The following is a 27,881-nucleotide window of genomic DNA, read 5'->3' on the forward strand; positions in this document are numbered from 1 at the left end:
GCCGGGGCCGGGCGGGGACAGCCCGAGAGTCCCCTCGGAGCCCCCGGGGCCGCCTCCCCCCCTCCCTCCCTCCGTCCCTGCCTGCGGCTCCGGAGCGGAGCAGGAACCCGCCGGGAGCCCCGCCGGGAGCGGCCGGGACGGGGAGCGGGAGGCGCCGGCAGCCGCGGGGTCTCAGTGCGCGGGATGGGGCTGTGCCCGCACGGCCCCGGACAGGTGAGGCCGCCTTACTATTATTAGTATTAGTATTAGTAGTATTAATTATTATCTTACTGATCGGGACCCTGTTTGCGTGCAGGCTCCCTCCTCTCCGCGTGCCCGAGTGCAGCATCCAGCACATGAAGACAAAACACCGGAATTAAGCCGTGCCGCAAAGACAGATCAGGTTTCAGAGGATGCACTTGAGCAGATGAAGAGTGAAGCGGCCAGCCCAGGTAGGCTTGTAAACAAACTCCATGGATGCTTCTCAGGTTGTGCTGCCAAGGACTTGTAGCTGCTCTAACTCTGCTCTCAGGACACTCGAACTCAAACGTGCACTAACACAAGGTGTCTGCTTAAATGGAAACAATTCGCTGTTAACACAGAGCCCGAGTCCGTTCCTTTTTACAGCTGCCTCGGCTCCTCACCTCTTCTTTGCTCTCACTGGGAGCACAGACACCACCCGGCTTCTTTAAGGAAAGAGAGAAGAAATCAGATTAAACTGTCCATGCTGTCTTGCTGACATACACAGAGCCACCCTGTGTTCGTTTTCCTTAGGAATTAATATTTGGAAAAGAGTTATCATAAAGAAACTTGTGGAGGTCTGAAGGGAAAACCAGCTGCTCTGAGGTCTCTGTCATTGTAGTACTTAGAGATGAACAAAAAAGCCCAATTCAATAATGAAGCCCTTGTGCTTTGGATTGCCTCCGAGTTCCAGGATTCTTCCACCAAAAAAAGGAGGTGATTCTTGATGCTTTTCAAGATATTTCTGCAGTCTTGATTTGCTAAAGACTGTATGAGCATAATGAACTGTGCATAATGAGGCTGTGCTGCAGCATCTCCTGTAGTGTCTTGTCCAGTTTCTGTCCTGTAATTTTTTCAGAATATGCAGGAGCTCTGAGACCTCCATCCCTCTGGCCAGCTGGACAGAAAGACCTCTCCATGCCTTTGAAAGGAAAGGAACATAGTCAACCTTTTTTCCTAAACCTTTCCTTGGGTCATTAGCTACAAAGTAAATTATGTTGATCTCTCAGTAATGTAATTCAAAGAAAACAAAATTTAGGCAGTTGTTGATAATTTAATGATGAGTTAGCGAGGCTCTTTACTCTTCATTCAGGAAACTGAAAAATTCAGACAAATTGGATAGTTGCTATGATGGATCTAATTTGTAGAGCTACACAGAAGTAAAATTCTACAAATGTTGTTTTTTTTCTTTTCAGAGATGAAGCACTGTGCCCTGTGACATTTATTTCTGCTGTTTTCACCACTGGAGGATGGCTGCCAGGCTCTGTGAAAATGGCTCTGGTCAGTACCACCACACCCACACCAGCCAACGTCTTGAAATCAGCTACATGCTGGTCCTGATTATGCTTGGAAAAGTCTTCCTTGATTTCTTCATGTTGCAAATTAAGGCAAAACCTGTGAAAGTCAGTTTTATGGGATACTTCTGTGTTTCAGTGGCACTTCTCGATTTCACACTGCTGCTGAGCCTGTGTTTCATTTTCTGTTTTGAGGACTTTGCACTGTGGGGCGTGCGGTTCACGGAGTACCACATCTGCCTCCTCACCCAGATCTGCTCCCTGACCTACGGCCTTGTGCCCTTCCCAGTGTACCTGCTGGCTGCTCTGGATTATTACAGCACCGTCTCCCACACATCCCAGCTCCCTACAAGAGCTCGGAAGTTGCTTTATGGATTTGCCGTGGTGGTTATATGGATTGCTGGGTTTTTTTGCACTCTCCACGTTCCTGCTGTCTCTGAAGAGCTGCAGATGCAGAACAGTGTTTCCCCTTCCCAGTGCCCTGTCTCTGGCAGCTGGCAGAGCTCCTCGGTGTCGTGGGCCATGGTGCTGCTGCTGGGCACGGCTCTCCTGGCTCGCTGGAAGGAGGTGACAACCATGCTGCTGTCTGCCAGGCTCCTCTCCTTGTCCAGCCAGCCTGTGCTCATGTTCCCCTACACGCACAACAACAACAGCACTTGCTGTAAGTGGCAGCTCCTGAGCAGGCTCCTCCTGTGTTTCCTTGGCACTTGGGCACCGTTTGTGGCTCTGCAGGTGGTGGTTGTGCTCCTGGGTGTGCAGATCCCAGCCTACGTGGAGATGAACGTGCCCTGGCTGTGCTTCATCAACAGCTTCCTCCTGGCAGCAGCCTACTGGTGCCGGTGCCACCATGTGGAGCTGACAGAGGAGGGCTGGAGCACAGACCCCTTTGTCAGCTGGAAATTCTGCTTTATGCCGTTCAACAATGAAAGCACAAAGGCAGCTGATAAGCCAGGCACAGTAATTGTCATCTGTTAACGATGCTGAAAGGGCTGCAAAGAGGCAGAACTCTGCTGTTGGGTGGCCAGGTCCTTACAGACAACACAAGGAAACATCTCCAGAGCTTCTCTCCACCCAGTGTCCAGCAATACTCCAGTGAATATTGCACTGCAAGCACTGCCAGGCCAGGGAATTCAACTTCAAATTACATGATTAAAAAGACACTGTTTATACAAGACAAGTTTTCAGTCATTTTTCTGACTACAATTCTGCACTTCCTTTAAATGGAATTATCTCAGGTTTTACAGTACAAAATGCAATAACGTCTTGAAGGCTGGAGTTACATACAGATGCTGACCTAAGGTTCAAATGACTTTTTGAAGTGTATTTTGTTGTTAAAATGTGGATTTTTGCCAGCTGGATGGAAGGTAAGGGTTGCTGTCTGTTTAACAAGAAATAACTTGTTTTAGTTAAAGTTATGACTCCTACAGGAATAGAAATTTTTATAGTACAAAACCAGTGCAAGATGTGCAACTTCCACAGCCTCAGAAGAGGTGCTGTTTCATTGTTTCTTTGCTGCTGCTCCTCTAAGATACATTAACATATTAATAATTAAATAATTAAAGCAACAAGCATCAAGGTTAGCTGCTATACATAACTGCATGCCCAAGGTTAAAGAATGTTTCAAATTAAAATATAGCTTATTTTGAAGCAAAAAATACTTTAAAATAGTTAAATATGAAGTGGGACTACTTCAGCAGGGAAAGCATTAGGCTTCTAGAAAAAATACTCTCAATTTTCAAATTCTTAGAGTTTTACAATGGACTTGATTTGATTTTGGATAAGATAAATAAATGATACACAACCAAAGCAGACAAATGAAATTAGCATTTATTTCTGAAGCACTAAACTCACAATACAATGTTGTATTGAAAGAGAAACTAAGTAAATGATGCTGTAGGTTGGTTAACTGTCCCCCAGACCCCCAGGGAACAATGATTTCACACAAGAATATTCATTAAGAAAACTCTGCAGATAACAAAAGGTGCAATTACAAGCAAGTTTAAGCAGCATAGTATAAGGTGCTTTGTTTCAGCATTTGTAGGATGGATTCACCCATTAACAGACAGATTGAAGAAATGTCACTTTTACAGATCATAAATGAGAGAATCTAAAATTCATTCACATGCTAGTTGGTAATAGGAAAGTGCTTCTTAAAAAATGATTCACAAAGTGAAGATCATACTTTTACATAGCTCATTGTGTGCTCTTCAATTGTAAAATTTAAATTTTGGGTAATAATTTATTTTATTATATATCAATAATAGAGATAGATTTAATTGCAGAATTTAATGCTACATGGGTTAAATTTTCCTATAAAAGAATATTCCAGTATTTCACTCCATAAGAATACACAATAACATCTTGATCATAAATTAATTTTTGATTTCTGAAACATACCAAATCTGATTATTTTGATTTATTATTTCACCCCACATAGTGCTTCTTTCACCCACAAGCTGTGGTAAATTTCTTTGAGATTTCTGTGATGTAATCAAACGGAGACAAGCATTTTTCAGCAGTAGAAAATGGTTTTGGGGGAAATCCTGGTTAAAAGGCCATCAAAAGGACAGTAAATGATCAAAAACTGAATTTTAAAACTAGTGCAATAAGAGGAGGCAATGCTTAGCAATACAGTTTGAAGTGTTTGGCACCACAAATTATTTCATTTTTTATGCTGGAAAATGTACTTGGAGGAAATTCTATTTCCATGTTAAAAGTAGGAAAACACATGCAATGTTACCTGGAAAAACAGCCCTAAGCAGTCTCTCCCTGCTCCCTCAAACTGTAATTGCTGTTAGTTAGTGCTGGAGACGCTACAGGATAAACCATGGCTAAACACAGGGTTGGACACAGCATTTCTTCAGGTTTTATAGAGACTGGACACCCACTGAAATGGGGCCGACACAATATTTACAAAACCCAATTCCATTTAAAAATCAGCAAATACATCAACTATAGGAATGCACCAGGCATTTCAGAATCGTGAAATAACTAATTCCTACAGACTCAGCAGGCAGGGGGAAATTCCTCTTTTAAAGTTCGTTCAACACCAGATGAAGGAAAAGCTATTTTCAAGTTCATTTCAGGTGTGTTTTGCATGGTAAGTCTCACCCTTCTGGATCCCTAACATGCACAGAACTGGAACTGCAACCAGTTGGGTGAGGCTGCTGACATGCTTTATTTATCAGTGTGGTTCAGCTTCCCAAGGCCTAATTAAAGTTTACACAACCCCATCTGCCCTAACGTGCCAGAATTCCTGCAGCTGCTCAGTGCTCCTCAAGCCACTCGAAGTTTTCAACATTTTTTACAGGGAACCCGCAACATGCAGCCAAAGCAAATATAAATGGATTGATGTTACTAGCTGTAATACTGGTCAAATTTATTCTTTCTTACTTTTTGTGGAAAAGTGCCAAAGAGCATCAACTTTTAGGCTGTCACCTCCATTGAGGAGGCAACAGTGGCACTGCAGGTCTCCAGCAACATCCAGCCATGGTGCCTGAGCCTGCCAAGGGACAGTTTTAAAACATATTTATGGTAACTCTGTTTGCCAGCCCACTTTTATCCCTGGCATTCATGGAGGGAGACACCAGCTGTGCAGTGATCTCCATCCTACTGCCTTCCCAGCAGTTGTGTCTTTTCCTCTGCATTTTTTTTAACCTGGTGCTTCTGGGCAGTCCCAACACTGGTGCCTGAACCATCCCTCTCTAGAACAGGGTGACAGTTTCACTGCCAGAGAGGACAGAAGCTGTGCCAGGAACATGGAAATATCTGAAATAAAAGAACTACAGATAACACTGCTACATCTCTGTACATCACTTCTTGTGCTGTGCCAGCAGCTAATGGCTTTACACCATTCAAATACCTTACAGTATGGATATTAATGCTAACAGCAGCTAAAGTGTTAACCCTTTATGGCAGACTTCTGTACTTTTCTCATTTAAAGAATCTCTTACAAGTCAACATTGATTTTAATGAGATATTCTATGTGTTTTCAACTCTGAACAGAGTATTTGGCACTCAATGCTAAAACCCTTCATCTTTACACACATCAGTACTGGCTTGTGCATTCTATAACACAAAGACTACTTGGAAAGGAAGTTGGGTGTGCAGAATCCCTCATTGTTCTTTCCAAAATTGAATTTGCAGAAGTTGCCAGAGGATGGAAGCATGCTGGCTGGGTAGTGGAGGACACTACAAGCCCTCCACAGGCTGCCCAGGCTTCACTCACAAAGCAGATCTACCTCACAAATCAGACATTTGTGCTTCAAGCCTAATCCCATAATCAGCAGAGATACCCTGATTATTACCCAGCAACACCACAAGCCTGTCAACAACCCCATGTACCCAAGCAGTGCTTCATAAACACAATTAAATGCTCCTTCAGTGTTATGTATTGCACTTAAACAGAGTTTATCATCACAATTCTACAAATGCACAACTGTGCTCAAGTTACAATGACTTCTAGATGGAAAAAAAAATCCTTTAAAATCTTGTTTTTCTAGCTCCTTACTCTACAGAGTTATTTGGATAATTTAACAGGAATACTTGCTGGAAATGTAAAAATCTTGAAATCTGTTCATTACACTGGCTCCCAGAACTGTGCTTCAGAAAAGTTAAATCCATGGCTACAAAAGCTGGACTATGAGCTTATTCCATATACCTGCAATTACCAGCACATTCATATCTCTGAACTTTGCTTTTTCCCTTCCACTTTGCTGTAAGAGATTAGAAAATACTATGCAACCTTCAAGTGAATGAGCAGGTTTGTGTTTTAATGCAGGGGTTACACAAACATGCACAGCAGCTTGGGATGGAGCACAAGTGAAGTGCTGACCTTGAGAGCCAGGGGTAAGGCAGGACACAAAACTCCCCAGCCCCAGAGCTGACACCCAGGAGAGCAAAATGCCACTTTCAGAAGTGGGGAAGGAAATGTCAGATTTCCCAGGAGATGAAGATGGTAAAAACAAACCAGGCTGATTCTCATGGATTAGGAACTGTGTGCTCACTGCCTTGGTGCTCAGTCTGGGTCCCAGGCCCTGACTCCATCAGCTCAGGCCAGGGACAGCTTCCTGAAAAACCCACACAGCTGCACTGGAGTGTCACTACTGGCTCTTTTTCAATTGTCACCATTTGCAAAGCCATCCAGGTTTGTAACTACACAGAACCTTTCAGGTCTAAATAACCTCTCATGACTAAAGGCAACTTTTTAAAAAATTAATTTAATTTAGGCTCATCTTAAATGAACTAAGCATTAAATGAATTTAAAATTTCTTTCTCCTTACAGTATTTCCTGTCTGAAACTACAGCTCGCTATGCAAGAGTGACTTGAAAATTAATTCACTATGAGCAATTAACACCTTACAGTGAAATTATTCCTTGATAGCTCTGCTCATACCTGTTCAACTCAGCATTGAATAGGAACAGGGTATTTAAAACAAAATACTAAAATATTAGCTTCTCTCCATCTCTAATAAACTAATTCAGGTGCATATTAAAAAACTACTCTAGACTGATTGTTTTGCACAGTCATTATCTGCAGCCTAGAACAATCAATGAGGAAATACCTGGTTAATGATGACAAATATATTTCTAAGGATATGCTAACAGGACATCTCTATACAATACTGGTGAGAAAATAACCCTGCAAGCCTTTATACATGCTGAGATTTAATATGAGCAGTCTCAGCACAATCAGAACTACTCATGTTATAAATTATGGGGATGTCTAATTATTTGCAAAACCAGGACTCAACACAGCTGTCACTGAATGCTTTGATCACTCAGAGCTGTAGATTTGTCACTGTGTAAGAAATCTGTGGAGCTCTTGAGGTGGAAGTTTCTGCATCGATATTGTGGTATTAGAATGAGAACATCCATCTGGAACTGGCATCAGTTGTAGCTGCCATGCCAGGCAGTGACACAGCACACCCAGCCCAGTCTCACACTGAACTTCCATTCCAATTACACTTCAGTGGTTTTGTACCTGAATATTTCCTTCCACTTCAAGATACAGAAATGATGCAAAAGCTATGACAGATCTGCCCAAACAGTTGGTTTCACCCTTTAATCCTTTCCTGTTCCTGCCACATCTGCAGTCACAAAGGAATTCAATCTGTTCTATCCAAAAGGCTGGATTCCTTTTTGGACAAAGCACAGGTGGAAGTCAGGGGGTAAATGCCTGCTTTCACAGGAAAAATATGAGGAAATGGATGCTTGCAGGACTCAAATCTTGTATTTGAAATGTCTCATTGACAAAAATCTAGCAAAGGCATTACCCTCCATCAAGAACTCAATTTCTGGAAAATAAAATGATGGGTTAATGGGTAAAGAATGGATTTATAATGCAGCCTGTTTAAAACCCCTTCAGACTCTCCCTGGTGAGCCAAAACTGGCACTTTGAGTCAGTGGAGGCAGCCAAGCCTCCTCAGGGGAGTGCCCTGCTCCTGCTGCAAAGCAGGGATGCTGATACAAGCCAGATGGATCAGGGAGGCTGCACACCCCTTCTGATCATTCTTTAAAACCCTAAACAAACCCTGAAGCTGAGACAAGTGTCACAGTTCTGTTCTATCAGATGAAATCTTGACAGACACCTTCAGCCCAGTGCTCTGCAAAAGGGCCTTGCCCTGAGCTAATGCTGCAGTTTGCATTAAGGAGTAGGGTAGGATGGAGAGAGGTGGAGAAAAAGGAAGGGAAAAAGCCATGGAATGTATCTCCCTTCTGACCTATTCCTACAGAAGCTGAAATACTGCAAACATTACTCTGAGGGGTAGCCTGCAACACCACAAGTCTGAATACAGAAAGCAAAATCCCAGGAAATAAAGAGAATAAGAAAGATTTCTTGTAGACATATCCTGTGGGAACAAGTGTTAAAATACACTTCAATCTTTAATACTTCTTCTTTTGCAAGAGGGTACAGGGTACTAACATGTGAGAAAGCCATGGGAAATGGCAGTATAAGCCTGGGAAAACCTCACCTATCTGAACAGCAAATGGCCAATACATATAATGGTTCTGGAGGACTCTAAGTATTATATTGCTTTTTGGAGAAAATTCATAAGCTTCCCAAGTAGACTTCAGCTGCACTTGGAAAATTTTCAGCCTACTTTCACACACAAGTGTGATTAAAAAAAAAAAAAATTATTGACACAGCTACATTGGCAAACACTCCTGTACAAGTGCACTTCTATCAGGAGAGGATGGTATAGCTATGTCTGCTTTTAAGTTCCAGTTAATTGCCAAAATCACTGAAGAAGAAAAAAAACTTTCAATATGCATAAGGCCCACACTCTAAGCTGTTGCACTTATAAATATTTGAAGCATAACTCATTATCTGTGGCTCTCCCAAACCCACAGGGAATGTTACATACCAGATGAACAGGAGCAGATGTGCCTTACTGGGGTCTGCTCTGGGCTCCTGGCACCTGGCAGTGATTCTGGCTGAGCTGGACACAAACACTAGCTGCAGAAGCTCTCCTGAAAGCTGTCTAATAAAGCAAAATTAAAGCAGCCATGAAATTCTCATGCATGTAACACTGATTAACCACAGGTCTAAACAAGACCCCTAAGTCCACATTTTCTAGTACACTTTAAGCCATTATCAAACCACATTTATGTATCCCTACTTTTTACATTGCCTAAGAACAGTACAATCAGAAGACAGATTAAAAATTAGCCAGTGAGATTTCTGTATAAAAATAATAAAACTTTAAGACAAAAGCCAAAGGATAAATATCTAAGATATCTTTAGTCTTCAGTTAGCTCATCAAAACAGAACATATCCTTTAGAACATATGTTACAGATATGCTACACTGTGTATCTTACAGAAATGCTACAAATGGGAACCCACTGTCTCCATCATTTGAATGTCTTTCAAATGAACATTAGCAAACATTGGAACTTCAACTAAGAAGTTTATTTTACAACAGTAACCGAAAATAGAAAAAAATAAAAACAAATTAGAAAGTGCTTAGCAACTTCCCTCCAAAATAAACCCAGGCATCAATTCATCCTCTAAAGCTTTGGTGCCATTTGGGTAGGGGTTCTCACCACAAACCAGCGTGCAACTGCAAAGTGTTGTCCTAACTTGCAGCTTCAGTGGTTAATAAAAACATTAATAACATCTGCTATTAGCAAGCTCAAACAGCTGTAATTAAGAACAATGATTCTAATGTTGATCTCCAGAAGGTAATGGTAGAAAATCTGTTAGTGGAAACAAAGCAATAGTCTAATTAAAGGAAAATGAAGCACAGATTTTTCTGTATTTCAAATTTACTCTTTAAGGTCATCAGTTAAATAATATACATATTAATCTGTCTGTCACAAACCTGCCTTTTAGCCAGTGTATGTGCATTGACTCCTTTTGATCTAGGGCAGCAGTTCTCAAACTTTAGGTCAGTTCCTCTTCTCTTCAGGAATACTCTACAGCCCCCTGAATACCTCCCTACACAATCATATATTATGCATTAATTTGCATAAAATACAAAAAAAATACATTATTTGCAGACACATACACATATTTAATTCAAATATACACAATTACTATCAGCACACGTACCCTTCCTTCCCTAAACAAGAGCTTAAGGATCCAGGTCTGTACATAAGGGGAGTGGAGCTGCAGAAGGGAGGGAACAGAAGGACAAAATACATCCATGAACATCTGTGCACAGGCTGGGGGGAGGCAAAGGCCAAGAAGGTGCTGCTGCCTCAGAGCCCAGGCAGCTTCCACGAGCATCAGTAACTGGGGAAATGTATTTGTTCCACAGAGTGGGAGAGAGGGAAGATGGAGGGGGACACTAAAATCCCACCCCCTGGGTCTGCAGCATCCAAGGCAAAATCTCCTGCCAGAGGGACAAAGCAGGATATTTCTCTGTCCTGGTCCTCCCAAATTTGCACTAAACCAGGACATTCTCCCAGAGTTGCCAACACTGGCATTCCTCCTGCTGAGCTGCAGCTCCAGGCTCCCTCATGGCAGCAGCAGCTGCTCCTGCACAAGCTCTGAGGGGGCCTCACTGCTCCTTCCTCAGAGCACTGCAAGCACAGCTCACAGTGGCCACTGGACAAGGAAAAGGTGCTTGGAAGCTTCCAGTGAGGCAATGGGAATGCACTACAGGGAAAGATGTTAGAAGAGGTATCAAGAAAAAGAACATCTGAGTTATGCTGTCCCTTCTCTACCCCCACTCTCTAAAGCAACTTGTCTCAACATGAGCTGGTCCTGGCTGCAGTTTTCAGCCCCTCACACCCAGGCATTTGGGAACCTGAACCCCAAGACCTCATACTCTTCCTCAAGGTCCACTCTGAACCCCCATTTGAGAACTGCTGGTCTAGCTTAACTAGCAGCATGTGAAACTACAAATCTAACACTTAATGCCCCCTTAGTGCATAGCAGCATTCAAAGAGTAAAGTAACATGTGCTTCAGTTACCTCTGGCAGGAGTGTCAGTAGCCTGATCATGAGGATTTTGATGAGATATCTACATGGTTTATAGTATTTTACAGACTTCAAGAAAATACTATAGTGGCAGAGATGAGGGTAAGCCTACATGAGGAAAACCAGCTGCCAACCTACCCCTTACAAACAATTTGCTCAAGACTAAAACAAACTCAGAGAGCACAACTAAATGCATAGCATTTTACTGGTACTAGTGCTTCCACAGGGCCTGTGGACACTTCTGTTAGTTCAGTCCAAACACTGCTGTATGTGGGAAAAATCTTTCAGAATACAGCAACACGATTTAAATGGTGTCTAGATTGGGGTGGGGACTGGGGTGTTAATCATAACTCATAAAATGAAGTACATGTTGGGGAATATCTAACCTACCACAGCATATTTCACTTCATGTTTTTCCATGAAAAAGTTCAACTCAAAGCATTAATCAGGCTTTACCATAAACTTATTAGTTGTTGAAAACTACAGAGGACTCCTGGTATAATCAAAGGAACATTTTAAAGTCTTTATGTGGGGAGAGTCCCACCTACTTAACAAAACATCACAGTAACACTCATGCCACAGTGAAGATGTTGGCATATTACTGTTGGTTCTGTCACTGAGAAACTCTTGTTTAAACCTTCCTGTTCACCTCCTAGGATTCTTTCAAGGAATTGATACGTGCACAGATTTTCAATGCAGGTCCAAGCTTAATATTCATTGCACTCATTAGGTGATCCTCCTTCAACAAAAGGAGAGCTTGTCCATCAATTTCTTGTGCTCTAAATTCATCTGCAATATCTTGACAACCTAAAGGCAATAAAAAATATGATTACTGGTTTAGAAATGCCCATTCTTAGATCCAATGTCCACACCAGAGCTTTTCAGCAACACATTTTCCAGTGCTCATCCCTTTAGCTTGTTGAACCTAAATTACATGCATGAGTTCAGTATTATGATGGGAATTCTGATATAACATGAAAATAATTTTTACTACAGCCTCTAATTACACTGTATTTACTGGAGAACTACTCATTGGGAATTTCAAGTCCCAGCAAAGACAGAATTTTCATTTGATTAAGAGGAACAACCTCTCATCATTGGAAGAGATTGGGAAAACAGCACTGAAATAGCAATCAGGAACATAATTCAAGTGGGTTCTTTCCAGCAATAAAAAGATACTGTTATCTAATTCTATAAATGAGAACTATATTATACTGCTCTTTGCAGTGAGAACATCCAAATAGCTACAATTTCCAAAAGGAGTTAATTCCATCTGTGTGTTACACCACAGAGCTAAGGAAACAAAGTTTTGATGTATGGGGTTTGGCACAACCATCTCATGAAGATATTTATCATCAGTTATCAGAGTGAATATTCTACACACAGCAGTAACTCACTTCACAAGTGCAACTTGAAACTGGTTGGATCTTTTTTCCCAAGTTAAACTTCTTTTCTCAACATTAAATACCAGTTTCAGGTTACTGAAGATCACAACAAAAAAAAAAAAAAGACTCTACATAGGTTGGACTGTCCCAAGTAACTGAGGGCCTCTTTCCACTGAGGAACACTGTGGAAATAAAGGTTCCTCCAAAGATGTTCTGGATATGTGCTGAGCAGGCTCAGTTATGCCTGGCTCTATGGCAGCTCTGTTAGATGGATAAATGTTTTCTAGTGTCCATGAGAGCACCCATTGTCAGTTGTTTATTTCAAGCTTCTTTCCCCCAGTCATGTTTTTAATGGGGTTTTTTAATACATTTGTGTTCTCAACCCAGCAGTCTCTCCATCTGTCTCAGAGCCTTTCAGACACACTTGAATTTGTGCTCCACTTTCCATTCCTGATGTCAATTATTCCTCAAGAAGCTTATTTTTCAGCATTTTTACATTTTCCCTTTTAAAAATACACTATTATAGAGATATGAAATTACTGTGATTAACTTTTGTACCTAGATGACAGCAACTAATTTAATATTCTCTTGTGTGTTCAGATTTAAATTCCATAAAGAATAGATAGCCTAATTTCCTGATGGATTTACAAATGTGTACAAAGCAAACAGAAAGGAAATGTGGAAGGACATATCAACATCCAAAAATTAATTCATTTGGATCATTACTGTGTGAAGGTTGTAACATTCAAGGCTGGAAAAAGTTAGCTTTTCACAAAGAATAAAGCACATTTTTTCCTTAATGATCTGTTAAACAGACCTCATGTAACATCAGCTCTGGCATCATCATAAAGGTTTTCTCATTGAAGTGCTGACAACAGATAAAAGATCTGTAAGTCAAGTATTGAGTATTTCTGGGAAAGTATCATGGCATGTCTGATTTGAGACCTGAACAATTGTGACTGTCAGACCACACCATTTACAAAGAGTCTGAGAGATCAGGAGAAGTTTAGGAACAAAACATTTAGGAAAAAAACTGGTCCTACTGGAATAGGAAACTGGATGTTTGTTGTTGCCAGCTTTTTTCCTTTAAGCAATTTCTGTGCAACTTCTCAAGTATTTTGTATCAAAGTCATTTTTGGAAAAGCAGAGCATGGAATTTGAAGGTATTGCAGTTCCCACATCCAAGCACATCTGGGTATATTCTTGAGCACTTTTGCAATTGCTTGTTGTGCAATAACTTGGCCAAAAGAAAAGGGTGGAGAGCTTGTGAAAGGTCATTTATCTTGCAGCTGAAGACAGAAAGGAGAACAATTCTGTCAGCTTAAGTTGTTCTGTCTCCTCCCCCAGAAGAAGCAGCTAACAGGGCAAAAAAGTGTCCTGGACATTGACTTCTCCAAAAGGCTCCAGAGGAACTCAGAAAAGCCTGACAAGGACACAAGTTCATTTCAGCTACAGACTGCGCAGAAAGCTGTAAATGAAAACAGATGTTGCTAATGTTTATGGAAAAGTGACAAATCACCATCTCCTACAGCATGGCAGATGGTCTGCACAGACTGCACCAAGTAGATATAGAATATGAAATGCCATAATGGAAATCATCTGTATTATTTCCTGCATTAATCAATCTTGGAAGTATATGATAAAATATTTTTTCAAGAGAGCGACTTGAGAATATACTGAAAAGAATAAACCCCAAAATTACCCAAAAACCCAAATGCAGCAACATAGCAACAAAAATTCTGGCAGGTTGTGAATATAACTTTAAATATCTATACAACTTCTTTTTAAAAAAAGTATTTGAGAAACTAGGCCTTCATATGGAGAGGAATGAGTAATTACAATAAACTTTTATTACATACAAATAAATATAAGTTTGCTTAAAATCAAAGATCACCTTGTTTATAGAATCCAAAAAATGAAACCAGATCCAGCAGCTGCTGAAATATTGTAAAAGTAATTGTTTCAAAACAGAACACACATTTTAAGAATAAAATTTTTGGTTTCATACTTGAAAGTGAATTGTGTTTATGTAGCACTTCAGTTATTCTAGCACAGGAACTGCCATTTATTGAGAGCCTAGGATTAATTATTGAATTAACCAGAGTCTTGAATCCATAAAAACAGTAACTGAAAACAGCAGTGACAGAGCTACACTCCATAACACAGCTCAAGTACAGAAACAGGAATGACCATATCCCAAACCTAAGGAGCTTTGCTTGTTTCTACAGCCATCACTGCAGGCTCCCAGAAGCTGAATTGTTACTGGATTGCAATAAACTATCAGAAGAAAGGTACTTCAAGGATGACTTTTGCCAATTTTAAACATCTCTTACACAATTCTTTGCCTGACCTACTACAAAGACTGTCTGTCATAATGCATGTGTATGACTTAGCAGTGAAGATATATTCCTTTCAGGTTAATAGTCTAATGGGATACACAAAAAATGGGATAGCATTCCAGAAAAAGTAGAAAACTAGAAACAAACATGGCCTGGGTTTTAATGGGTAAGCAACAAAAGTTCTGGTATGACTGCTACTGTGGAGATCTGCCTTGTTATCTGTAGGGATTACAGTGTCTGATCAGATAAAATGGCATCCTTGGGAAAAGGTGGGAGTGAAGCTTTAAAGGTTATGAGAGTTAGGAAATGATAAATGTCAAATAACCTGAAGATGACATAAAGGTAACGGTGAATATTGATCTAAAGGAAAGGTTTGTGAACAAGCAAAAAACCATATTCTTTTTTTCTGAGAACAAACTGAGACTAGCAGTATGCTGAGTTTCTAGGCAGAAGACCTCTGAGCAAAGCTGCAAAACAAATTTTAACTTTATAGCAGAAACTTGCTTATTCTTTTTTAATGACTTGTATCATGTCAGGTGTTTCAAACTTTTCAGTTGTATCAAGGGAAGGAACACTGCTCTTGCTTTTTCTACTGAATAAGCAGCAAGGAAGGAAGAAAGAGAAGGAGGAAGTGAGAAAGGAAGAGAAGAAAGCAGCGTAACAGAGAGGGAGCGTGTCTGATCTCTCTACTGACCTCTTGAGAGAAGTCAGACTGAAGGAAGGAACAGCTCTAATCTCCATCAGCTGGGATGCAACAGCAGAAGTGGGACTAGTTCTATCAACATGGGATTTGTGCTGAAGGAACAAGCAAGAGGAAACAAATCACATTCCAGTCTCTATCACCAGCTAACACTGCTGTTGTTACCACACCACCTCCTCATCACAGCGCTGCTATAAAGCAAGGAACTTCATTGTTAAAACAAGAGAACAAGTTATTGCCCCTTCCATACCAGGCAGAGAATGTATAAAGGCCCAGACTTCATCGACAGTCCACACTGAGGGGTCAGTCTGCACCACAGGTAAGAGGTCGATGCTCTCTGGCGCTTTCCTCATCCTCAGCTCCCGCAGCTCCCGCTCCCTCTCACTCTGCCTCCGCAGGCGCGTGGTCATGGCCGTCGGAACAGCGTCTTCATGAGGAGCCAGATCTTCTTCTGCAGATGGATAAGTAATTGGAAGCTGGAAAACGCAGCAACTCCAGTATTAGGCTTTATTTGCAATTCCCAAAGCAGTGCCATAGTTTTAAGCAAATGTTCCACAGACCTGTCTAAGAAAATGATCTCGTGACGCCCCCTCAGGGCCGCTCGGCCGACGCCCGCGTCGCCCAAGACTTTGGCTATCTGACTTCCGATTCCAACGACTGGTCTTGTCTGATGGAAACAGCCCAAATTTCTTAGTGCAACTAAGGCTGTGCCTAAAGAAGTAAGATATATTCAATAATGCACTAGTGGCTTTTTGGACTGAATTCAATCAAGTTACCATAACATCACAGTGTTGTAGAAATGCTGTTTAATTACAACAACAGCTGTCACAGAAATACAAGAGAAAGGTATCTCAAAGGCCATTTCATCAAAACCTTAATCTCATTGTGGGATCAAGTACATCCAGATTACCCCTGGAAGATGTCTGTCCTTCCCATTCTTAGAAATACCTTTGTATTTTATCACATAGTACAGTTCTGCTCAGAAATGTCCACTAAAAAGCTAAAATCACATTGGATTTTCTCTTTCCATTTTCTCTACCTAGCTGATACCCAGGCAAAGCAGGATAGAAGCAAAAATCCCAGGCTAAGATTAAAGGACTAAATCTCTTTAAGATTATTTTGCTGGTGGTGTCCCAAGAAATACCAAATCAAACATATATATATATTCCCACTACCTAAATGGGAACATAGCAGACATATGAGAAAGGTCATGTCCAGACACACTGATGCCAAAGAAGAGCTAAGTGGTGAAAAGAAATGGGAAATTATTCCCCATTTCTAAAACTTATGGTATTAAACATCAACTTTCCAGTTGTTATAATGGAAGATTTTGCATTCAGATGTTGACTGTGAATTCCTGCTCTCTTAACCAGGAGAGATTAATCCATTAGCCAGATAATTATAAACAATAACTGCATAGAGTTACCTTTTGGCACAGGATGTGGAGCAGAATCTTTTTGACCGCAGAAACTTATTGGGATATCCCATTTTTCCACAAAATTCACACTTCAGAAGATCATTTTCAATTTCATCCAGTGCCTCTAAAGAAGGAATGAGGAATAAAGTCAGTTTCAACGACACAAAATCATGTTCACATCTCTCCCCTCAAGCAGGCAAAAGATCTTCAAATATTTAACACATTCAATTAAGTACTTTGATTAACAGACAATTATGCAAAGCTAAGCAAGTCATAGATTTCATTCTGTCTAGAAAAGATCTTGAGCAAACCAAACCTTAATGAACCCTCAATTAAGTTATTCAATGAACTTAATCAGTTTTTTGTTGAATTTCAAGCCACCCATGAGCAGGTCTGCCCTCAAACATCGCAAGCAATTAAAATAGAAGGGTAACATTCCTCATGAATTGCTTCATAAAGAATTCATTAAGAGAATCAGGCCTTCCACAGTATAAATGCAAACTCTCTGTAACAGCATAATGAATTAACCTTTTAAAGTACTTTCTTTGAAGAAGCAGCTGCTACAACCAAAGGGACTTGTGAAAGCAAAGAACACATTGAATCTTGTATATATGTAACATTCAATCTATGAAAAAGATAAGCTGCATACAACAAAGAAAAGGATTATTGCGTCTGCTAATTTACAGCTTATTGTTACAGAGTATTTTCTCTTATTGATGAGATGGCCCTTTTCTTACTCTACAAAAAGCACTAGTGCAGCAAAGAGCTAGAAATACTGAGAAGGTATTTCTGCCACACACACAATCATCCCTGATTTACTATCAGCAAATCTCCTCTACTCACGTGATGTGTACATGGATGTGTCTCTATGCTGGATGTTACCTACCAGCTCATCTAATGAGTAGTTACAAATTCTCTACATAAACCTAACATCAGCTGCAAGGAGCTAAACAAAAACTAAACCCAAAACTATGAGTGTTTGGATAATTGCACAAAACAGACAAGCTGTCTGAAATCTGAGACTCAGCATAGTGCTCATACTGAAAAGAAATTTGAATTAATATCTAATGAAACAAATTATGGACAAAATTACTGCTGCAAAGAGTTTTGATTTGGAAGAAGGAATAGAAATCTTTAAGAGAATGAAAGAAAGACTTGCATTGAGACTAAATTTAGGCAGATCACCAAAAACAGCTCTGATACTATAAGGATACAAGCTGTGGGAAAGAAAACCCAGGGTGGCTAAAAAAATTCTGAACTTTCAAATCTTAGATGAATTTATACAAAAATGTGTGTCCACAGAATAACTTGGTTTCTCTGGGCCAGGCCACTGTTTGATTCCCATTTCATAGCACACAGAACTGGAGGGGGGAAAAGAGCATTTAAACAAAAACTACAAACCTTCTGCAATCATATCTTCTATCTCTGTGTCTGAGGAGTTGTCTGCATGTTTTGTGTTCTGCAAGTCTGATTCAACACACACCACACTCATGATCTGACCCTCCACCAGCAATCTCTTCTCTGCAGGCTGTTCTACCAGCAAAGATGAACGACTGACCTAGTGCAACAAAAGCAAAGCAACTGTGGGTAATTAACATTATTCACAAGAGTGAATTATTACAAACAATATTTGTTTGCAATTTTCTCAGTAGAAGATGATCAGTTTCTACCTCATATCAATGAAGTGTAATTATATCGTAACAAAGCTCATTTCTCAAACAAATTAAGACTCACTCCTGCTCTGCAGAGTTTGCAATTATATTTAACAAAGGGAGAAACACATTATACCTACAGAAACGAAGGAATGGGAAAATGAGACACACATTAAATTAGAAAGACGGGCTTTAAATTGCCAGTTTGTGATTTAAAATTTTCAACAGTACTTCTTACCAGACACTGCACTAATTACACCTAGCCCAGTTAAGAGCTTGCCAGTGCTTAAAACAACAAATTGTAGCAGTTTAAAATTTTAAGATTCAGCTCTGAGGCTCAAATTAAGGCATCACTTAAACAGAGGGATCTAGGAGGCAGACAAATGTAAAAAAGTTTTCCAAGTGGTAGCCTAAACCCACTCTCTGTAGTTAACTCCAGACATAGCCTACTACTACTCAAGTCACCAATCAGTGGAGAGAAGGCAAAACCAACATCTGAAACATAATTCCAGATCTAAATATCAACCAGCCACAAATAATATCATTCTTACAAAGAGTATAAATTTCAAAGATTAGTAGTAAAAAATTCCTAGCAAATTCAGACTTACAGGGAATGGCTCCAACCCCTCCTGAATGACAAAGCCCTCGATGACGTGGGTCAGGATCTGGGGTTTAACAATGGCCTGTGGAGGTTTGTTTTCTAGGCTGGGAATGCTATTGGGCAGGGAGGTGCTGTTGCTCCTTGTCGTTGCTGCTGGAAGCAAAAGAGGGGGTGGTGGAATAGAGGCATGGGAAGGATCAGATGGAGATTTAATTACTGAGGCACTGACAGATGATGTCACTGAAGGCAGTCCCCCATGTTCTGCAAAAAACAACAAAATATGTTATGTTTTATCACTTATGTCCAACCATTGGCTCAGAATCAGGAAGTAAGAGGTGATAAATCCCCAAGACCCATCTCTGCACCCATAACCCCTAATACAGGCTCTCTTCCCTAGGCTTCATAGATTCCACTTTTAAAATAAGATGGTTTATCTCAACAGACTATTCCACAAACACACCCTCCTCATGCAAACATCTTCCTTTACTCAGTACCTGCTAGCTACAAACATAGTTGCCCATTAATTACTCACACAAATCACAAAACCAAAAGCTATCTTAGCCTGGCATTTGTCCTCACCTGACAAAGGATCTTCTGAATTGAGAGCCTCTCCATTGCCCAAGGTGATGGCTGGTGGGGACAAGGTGGGTGGTGTAGGTGTTCTTGCCATGTGGACACAATCTGAGTCCTCGGGCATCTCCTCTTCACACACATTCTCCACTTGGTAAATCTGCATCCAACAAACTATTGCTTTAGAGAGATTTCCATTCTATCTTAACACCTTAAAAGAGTTGCATAAATACAGTTTTAAAAATCAATTACCAGGTCAAATATGTTAGTCTTCTAATAAAATACTAGTTCCCAAAATGTATACCAAACAATGAACTCTGAAGACATCACAATGCCAGTAAAATTATTTTGTTACAAACAGCAATACATAAAGAAGCTCCAATCAAACAGAGCAGAGAACCTGTTTCAATACCTTATGTGTACAGTTTACTGTTCTTTTTATTTACACATACGTTTGATGTTATTTAAATACATCTGCAAAATGCAAGTTTAATGACAAGTCTGCAAATTGTTCTATCTTACACAGCAGTGTAATCAAGCTGAGTATTTCAGAAGAGTACACCAAGACTATCAAGCATTAGTGGTTATAAGAGGTTTTAAGGTCTTTCCCTCAAAAGTATTGAAATAAATTTACATAAATTCCTGACAGCAGATTAAAATGTAAAACACCACCCTGTCAAAAGCAAACCTGGCTTCTACTCTTTTGTCCAATTTCTGCATGAAATAACAGAGTTGAGATTATTACCCTCTTAAAATAAACCGAAAATGAACAGCACACCTCCTTCCTTAACCTGTTGATAGCCTCAAAAAAGCCTACAAGAGCTGCTGATTCTTTTGCTCATCTTAATCTCATTTAGCATTTTACCACTAAAGCTCAGCAATGCCATCTTAAATGCCAGCCTTACTTGCATAACATTTTATTTTCCTGTACATCATTTTAATCTAGTGATTGAAGGCAAAACTCTCAATTACAAACTGCAGGCATCTGAGAAAAACACTGGACCAAATTAAATAGTGGTGATGGGAATTGCCAAAACAGCATCAAAATTCCCCTATTCTTTTATAAAGAGGATATTTTCAATGTTAGTACAAAATAAATAATCCACAAACCTATCATCTTAATAACCTGATATGCACCTCCCACCTAGTATAGATTGTTCTCCTAATCAAAATCTATTTGTATTGAGGTAGAAGTTTACAGTCCTCATGTCACATTTACCAAAATTCTTTATGCAAGCATTGCCATATGTTTACTTTTTAAAACTTCAAATACATTGTAATTTCATTAAGAAACAAGATTTTAGATCTTAAATTTACATTTTCACGATTCCTGGTTAATATTCTTGACTGATGATCCATTACAAAAAAGCCAACAAAAAAACCCCAAACCAAAACATGAAACAGAAGGAAAATGTCTAGGATTTTCTTAAAACTCAGTTCTGTAATCATTAGGTGTCTTGTCCCCTGTCTAGCACCTGATTTAGGTCTCTTTGAAGTCAACGGGCCTGACTCAGGGAAAGAATAAAGGATGCAATGTTACCACTCACCACTGGAGTTTCAATCGGAACCGACGGCTGCACCTGCAGATTTACTGCGACGGTCTGTGGCGGTGGAAGAGTTTGAAACGGCAGCTGGACCAAAGCCTCTGCAGCAGGAAGTTCCTCCTCAGAAACCAAAGTGTTTTGAACCAAAACCTGGCCCTGGGACAGAATTTCAGGCTGCACTTGTAAAGACTGCACAGACTGCAGGGGCAGCGGTTGAATCTGAGTTGAGGATGCCGAGAGCTGAGGCGGAGCCGCCAGAGGGATGGGGGCGGATTGCAGGGCTGGATACTGCTGGTGTGGCGTGGAGGACACGAGCTGCTGGCCCGGGGACACCAAGCCGGGCGGCTCCACGGCCCCGATGTGCACGGCGGGCGAGGGCGGCAGCGGCAGGTGCTGCGGGAGGCTGAGCGGCTGCGAGGGCCGCGCGGGGTTGGCGGCGGCCGCCGGGGGAGCGGCCGGCTCGGGCTGCAGAGCCGCGGGCACCAGGGAGCTGGCCTGGGACTGGATAAGGGCTTGAGGGTGAATAATTATGGTGGGTGACTGACTCGGGGAGTGCGACGGCGGAGGGGACACCACCACTGACTGCTGAGCTGACTGGGACGGGGTAGGGGAGAGCGTGAGCGGCGGAGGGTGGATGTGCATGGGGGAGCAGTGGGACGGGGCGCTGCTGGGCGCATGGCTGGGCAGGGGCAGGCAGTGCTGGGATGGAGGCGGCTCCTGGCCCGGAGGAGTCTGCAGTGCAATCGGCTGCACTTGCTGCTGCTGCTGCAGGATCAGCTGGTGATGGGAGATCTTTGGAGGTGGTGAATGAAGTGGGATCGGCTGATGTTTTACTAGAGAGTGAGGTTGCAATGGAGAATATGAAGCTGTGAGGGAAGGGAAAAAAGTATTTATTAAAATTAATATCTATTTCTTAAAGTTCTGAAAATATTGTAAAATACCTCCAAAACTCTCACTTTAAAATATTTTTAATACTTCCAATATTTGTTTAAAAATATCTTCTTTGACAGCACACAGAACACAATAACAATTTATTAGGGTAGTATATCAATTTCAAAAGCAAAATGCAGCAATGAACAAATGAATATGACCATGCTTTTTACATATAGAAAGACACTTTCTATAAAGAAGTATCTAAATTTATCTTTTTGCTGTTAGGTCTAAGATTATTGCTGATCCAGCCTTATTTAAGAATTTCACACAACTTTAAATGGATTTAACCTTTGCTTTGAAACAGACTGGAAGAGAAATGATAAGCACAACAGGATTTGCTGATAACTGTTAAGTGAAACCTCAGATAATACCATGCTAAGAGACTAAATAAAATTCCAAGAGTTTAGTATAAATTTAAACCACTGAAAGCATTTGCCTGAACTTGAACACAGCAACTGAGAGGCACAAACCTAAAAATAGTGCAGCTTGCAGAGAAATCATCACCTTTAAGCAAACCAGTGACTCACCAGCCATTTCTTACAGCACACACACATTTTCCTCCACATGCAAACCTCTTCTTTGTTTTATCCACTTGGGAAACAACTCATTTATGTAGGTTTTTTGATTTGTTCCGCTATTAACTATGGGGTTTTTTCTTACCAATGTGAGTTCTGAGTGCAATAGAGCTCAATGCCTCCAGAATGTCTGCCTCCAAGTCCCACTCTTTCTCTAAAAGCTGTCATTAAGCCAAGCTACATTCCACAGAATTCAGACCAATTGTCTAGACTACCATCACTTGTTCAAAATAAGAAAGCTGAGATGCAAATATGCTGCATGCAGTGTAGTGCCTCTCTAACCAAATACAGGTTATTTTGATTTATCTTGATACAAAATACTAAAATTTTAGCATTGTTACCTATGGGTTTATAAAAATACTTGATATAAGAACATTCTCATGACACAGACAACAGAGAAAAATGAAACAAACCACTAATAAAATGGATTTAGATGGGAGCAAGAGGCTTGAGGTGGTTTCAGCCCACATTTTGCTGCCCAGAGGTGGGATGGCATGTCCTGACAATGAATGAGAGAGAATGAGAATCATGTTTGTGCTGCGACTCAACAGGGTATTGCAGTTGCTATATTGTGCTTGGATTGTGATTTAAGAATGTTACTGCTTCTGCTTAATCAAAATCCTGTGCAACGTCAAAGTGAATTTACTAATAAAATCTGAACTCTGCTCATGTGGAATATCTACAATAAGATGTTAGAGAACACTGAAGTGTGACAGAAGCATGGTTCCCCACAGCTCCACACGGACCCCACCTGGTGCAATGAGGTGGTGGATGCTGGAGGTGCGTGTGGCGGGCGTGCTGCGGCACTCTGGAGCAGGGCTCTCTCCTTTCCTGCTGCTTTCTGGGGGGTCTGAGCTGCCCTTGGAGCTGCTGCCAGCCTTGCTGGGGCACACAGACTGGGTTTGGCTGCTGCTCTTTGGTGGCCCATTCTGGGAACTTGACAACACACCCAGCTTCTGACTGCGCAGCGTCAAGTTCTGAACCTGGGAAAGGAGCAAAACATGAAAAGAGCCAAACTCTATAAATAGCTGTGATAAATATCAGGCAAAAACAGCAAAAAAAGAGTTACATTTTGTAATGCTTCTCATCCCATGTGATCATAAGAGGCTAAAAATCTGCATATCAAAGTATCTTTAAAGCCATAAAATTTAGAGGATAGGGATCTTTATTACTTCAGTGATAAATACAGAAGTCTTTTTTCCCTCATTGAATTTTTAAAAGAAATGGAAATTGTTAATTAATTTGAATTAAAACTTTCATTTTTCTCTTTTATTGTGCCTTCAAAGTAAGTGACACAAGGCATCTAAAGTAAAGGCAATTTTATTTTTACAGACACTGCAGAAGTGCAGTGGTTTGTGAGTGAGCTTCCAGACACCACCATAAAGCAGAGCCTTGGGTGGTCAGTGGGACCAGAGTCTTCTTTGCTATCTGTGTGCTAAACAAAACTGAGACCTTTGTTTCTGTATTAACCTCCAAACCAACCAATATTAACCTCCCTTCTCATCAAGACACCTCCAATGCAACATGAAACAAAAGGTTTGCTTTCTGGAATGTACATCAGTCAGAGATCATTTTCACTGAAGGCTGTTACCACACCCAGATTCTGCATGTAATGATCCTGGATTTCCAATGCTATGTGCTGAGCTAAAATTTCATTTTCAAGGGTAATGCCTGCCCTTGTAGCACTAATTAACATAAGCTTTTACAAGAAAAAGAGGACTAATTATTATCACCATTCCCTATTTAGATTACATACTGCACTCAACAGTTAGAACCTGTGTAATGAAGAGCCAGTTTACATTTCATTCTCACTGCTCTGTGCCACCACAGGGCACATTCAAACCCAAGACAATCGTGCTTTCTTCCTCACTGGCATTCAGGAGGCATTTACTGCCATCCTGCCCCAGTGAGGACAAATCCTTCAGCACACCTTCACAGAGAAGGTCACCCAGCTGGAGTTTGACAGAGCCACCCCAGCAGCTCATCTGCCCTCTGGTCTGGGGTGAAAGCAAAGCAAGAAAAATTAAAGCACGAAATTTCCTTACTTTTCAGTTTTGTCCCACTTGATGGGGCAGACCTTTAATCAGTTTAGACAAGCTCACCTGAGTAGCTGCAGACTGACAGGAAGATGAGGAGGATGAGGAGACAACAGGAATGTCAGACTGGACAGCAGCCACAGTGGTTGCAGGAGTAAAAATAAGCTGTTAAGCAAGACAAAAATATATGGTAACAGACTGAAATTTTAAAAATCTGTGAAAGAAATGCAGGATCTTAAAGAGATACATACTTCCACATACTCATGTACAGCTTCTAAGATTTACTTTTTTACTTTTAGATTCATTTATTTAAAGAACTATTTATCATGGTAATTTTAGTAAACCAAGAAAATAATAGAGAATAGAAACAAAGAAAACAAAGGAGAATAATGTAAACCAAATATAATAATATATTTGTTCATATTGAGAATCATCTTTGAGGTAGATAAACACATCTATGAACTTTCATACAAGCACATAAGAGGACTTTCCCTTCAATACTACAAATTTGTGGGGGAAAAAAAAGACAAAAGAGCAGCCCAATATCTCCCATATTTAAGAAAGAGAGCTTAGATCTTCCAATAGGGACAGAGCAAAGGCAAACTTTGCAAGGACTGTAATCAAAACTTACCATCTGAGCTCGTAGGTACATCTGAGCCTGGCTGGCACTCAGGGTGGGAGAGGTGCTGCCCAGCAACATCGTCTGTTGGGTGATGCTGCTGCTGGTGGTGTTGGAGGTCTGAGAGCGGCTGATTATCTGTGCAGGTGTAGGAGAGGTGGAGAGGTTAATCTAAGGAAACAAAAATATTGCTGCTGTCATGGAAATTCCATCATCCTATGGGCTAAAGCCAGAAAGCCCTTGATAAAAATGGCAGGGGCAGTTGGAGTCTCTGAACTGTGAAGATAACAAAAATATATTGAGCTAATCATCACAAAATTGGATTCTGGCAAGATTGTATGTTTTTATTCTTAAACTGCAAGCAACCACTTTGCAGTAACTAATTATAAGCAGTTATGAGTATAAACAATGATAGGAAGTCTGAAAAATATGTCTCATAGAAATACACATTTACTGAATATGCAGAATGAGATTTCAATATTTTAAGAAAAACACCTGAACTTTAATATTTAAGATCTTTAAATGTATATATTAACTGTTTGGACTGGTATCTTCTATTATGCAACCTGATCAGGGCACTTCTTTGTGCCACCACTTTTGGACTTTCAATCCTCATTTCACATATGCACACTAAAAAATGACTGAAGACTAAAACCTTCTCCAATTTCATATTAAATGCTCAAGAACCACTCCTTAGCATCTTCTTAAAAAAGAAGCTTTTGTGTCTTTGCTTTTTCTTTTTTTCTCTAACCAGTCTAACAGAGTTAAGTGCCCAGCTCTTTTTCATCACTTACTTAAAAGATTTCCTTGAAAAACCCCAGCCCAATTATTTTGTTAGTTTAACATCAGACATCTTAATAGAATTTACCTCCAAAGTTTAATGAATAAATGGTTTTACTTTTAACAACTGTAAGCCAAGCCAAGCTATGAGAGCTTAAAAAAATACACAGTTAAATCACTGAAGCTATGCACTGGAGTCATGAACAGCTTGAGGGTGTGATTAATAAGCAGGATGTCTGCAGGACTAACAAATCCTACTTCAGACAGCTGTAAAACTGTACAGAAGATACTGTGCATGTCTGACAATGGAACTTAAAGAAATACAGCATGACCTGAACACAGAGCTGCTCACAACTGAAACCTGAGCACATGCCTAGAATATGGGAAGTGAAACTGCAAAAAAGATGAATGATAAAAGATGATAATCAATAAAAGAATGAATACTATAAACATTTAATCAGTATCATAAATATATATGAGCATTGACTTGGATTCTTTAGATTTAGTGCTATTGAATCCCTGATATATAGTTATGATTTTCACCTACAGTAGTGCCCTCAATAAAGAAACTAATGTAGAAAATCCAGTAAGGAATCATGTAAGAGATGAGAGCTCAGGGTGTGATTTCTGCAGGAGTTTGAACAGCCACTGGTGCTTGTGGAGTGAGCAGCTGCCCCTCAGAGCATCAAGAGGGGTCTGGCACTTGGGAAGCCAACACTGGCTGCCAACAATCACATACAGCACCCAGCACTGACTACAGTCATCACCCTGCTCCCTGTGTCTGTAGTATTAACTTTAACAATACAAACTGAAATGCTATTCATATTTTCTGCTTTTCCCTGTAGCCATAGAACAACCAAGCAGGGTTGGGAACGGAGGGAGGGCTTGGTGCAGTTACGTACCGAGGTCTGCGACACGCTTGACTGCTGAGTGACACTCCCAGTGGGGGAAGTACATTGCCTCCCACCTGACAGGCTTGCCTAAATAGCAAGAATATGTGTCAAATAGTGAAATCAGAAAGTGCTTAAGTGATGTTCATTTTATTGCACAAACCATCAGAAACAGCCCTCTCTAACTTTACCCTTCTCTGAGTTAACAGTGATGCTTTACTCAGTGGGAATAGAGTGCACTCTGCACTGTGGAATGCTACCTGCAAGGTGCTAAGTTCCTTGAAGTCCTACCAAATTTCAGGCATATAATTCTTTCAGATCAAGACCTGAAGAAAAATGATCAGAGGTAAAGTCTGCCAAACTGCTAATGATGGAGCGAAGTGATCACCTCACAATCTATGGTGCTCAGAACTTAAAATGCAATATAATAAAAAACTATCATTATTAAAACTCACATCATAATTTTATTGTGATTAGAATCTTCTAAAATATATAAATGCTGTACAGAACAGCCTCATATTCTGGAATGGTAACTTATGTATGCACATGAAGTGTCTGTCACAGGATGCTGTTCCAGCCCTTCAGATGAGTAACAGGGACAGTGATTTAGGTTTCTGTATGAACAGAACCAAAACTTCTCAGCCTTTCCCGACCTGATTTTCTTTGCTCTGTCTCAGTAACTGTATATCCACATAGAAATCCATCACAACAAAAAAAGACAAATCAACATATTACCACAATCGAATGAAAAAGGTATAGAAGAAAAAGCCAGGAGCAAAAATGAGTCAGTCCAACTCTGACACCAAACAGCCACATCCCTGAGGTCCATAACTCCATTTAGCATTTCCCTGTGCAAAATCATTAACAACCACCTCACTCTGCAAGATCATACTCTCAAT

At 40.5% G+C, this 27,881-nt stretch overlaps 2 protein-coding genes across 2 annotated transcripts in view; one reads left to right on the top strand and one right to left on the bottom strand.

Annotated features, from left to right (window-relative positions):
• On the top strand, nt 1–3,334 carry GPR160 (G protein-coupled receptor 160). Its single transcript, XM_059479040.1, has 3 exons — nt 1–213; nt 296–431; nt 1,416–3,334. The coding sequence occupies exon 3, from the start codon at nt 1,470–1,472 to the stop codon at nt 2,487–2,489; it is 1,020 nt and encodes a 339-aa protein (XP_059335023.1). The 5' UTR covers nt 1–213; nt 296–431; nt 1,416–1,469; the 3' UTR covers nt 2,490–3,334.
• Nucleotides 3,326–27,881, bottom strand: part of PHC3 (polyhomeotic homolog 3) — a 26,121-nt gene continuing 1,565 nt past the window's right edge. The window contains exons 3-14 of the mRNA XM_059479038.1: nt 26,995–27,072; nt 25,325–25,483; nt 24,760–24,858; nt 23,409–23,640; nt 21,153–22,015; nt 19,615–19,765; nt 19,043–19,296; nt 18,184–18,340; nt 16,792–16,906; nt 15,926–16,076; nt 15,616–15,841; nt 3,326–11,748 (exon numbers count right to left, since the gene is read on the bottom strand). Of these exons, the coding sequence (XP_059335021.1) occupies nt 11,594–11,748; nt 15,616–15,841; nt 15,926–16,076; nt 16,792–16,906; nt 18,184–18,340; nt 19,043–19,296; nt 19,615–19,765; nt 21,153–22,015; nt 23,409–23,640; nt 24,760–24,858; nt 25,325–25,483; nt 26,995–27,072 (2,640 nt within the window). The 3' untranslated portion in view covers nt 3,326–11,593. The remainder of the gene's footprint in view (nt 11,749–15,615; nt 15,842–15,925; nt 16,077–16,791; nt 16,907–18,183; nt 18,341–19,042; nt 19,297–19,614; nt 19,766–21,152; nt 22,016–23,408; nt 23,641–24,759; nt 24,859–25,324; nt 25,484–26,994; nt 27,073–27,881) is intronic.

The sequence above is a fragment of the Ammospiza nelsoni genome, chromosome 10 (assembly GCF_027579445.1).
Source record: "Ammospiza nelsoni isolate bAmmNel1 chromosome 10, bAmmNel1.pri, whole genome shotgun sequence".
NCBI lineage: Eukaryota > Metazoa > Chordata > Aves > Passeriformes > Passerellidae > Ammospiza > Ammospiza nelsoni.

What these genes read in the sequence shown, in the direction of transcription:
- GPR160 (XM_059479040.1), top strand. Translation starts at nt 1,470, where the DNA reads ATGGCTGCCAGGCTCTGTGAAAATGGCTCTGGTCAGTACCACCACACC.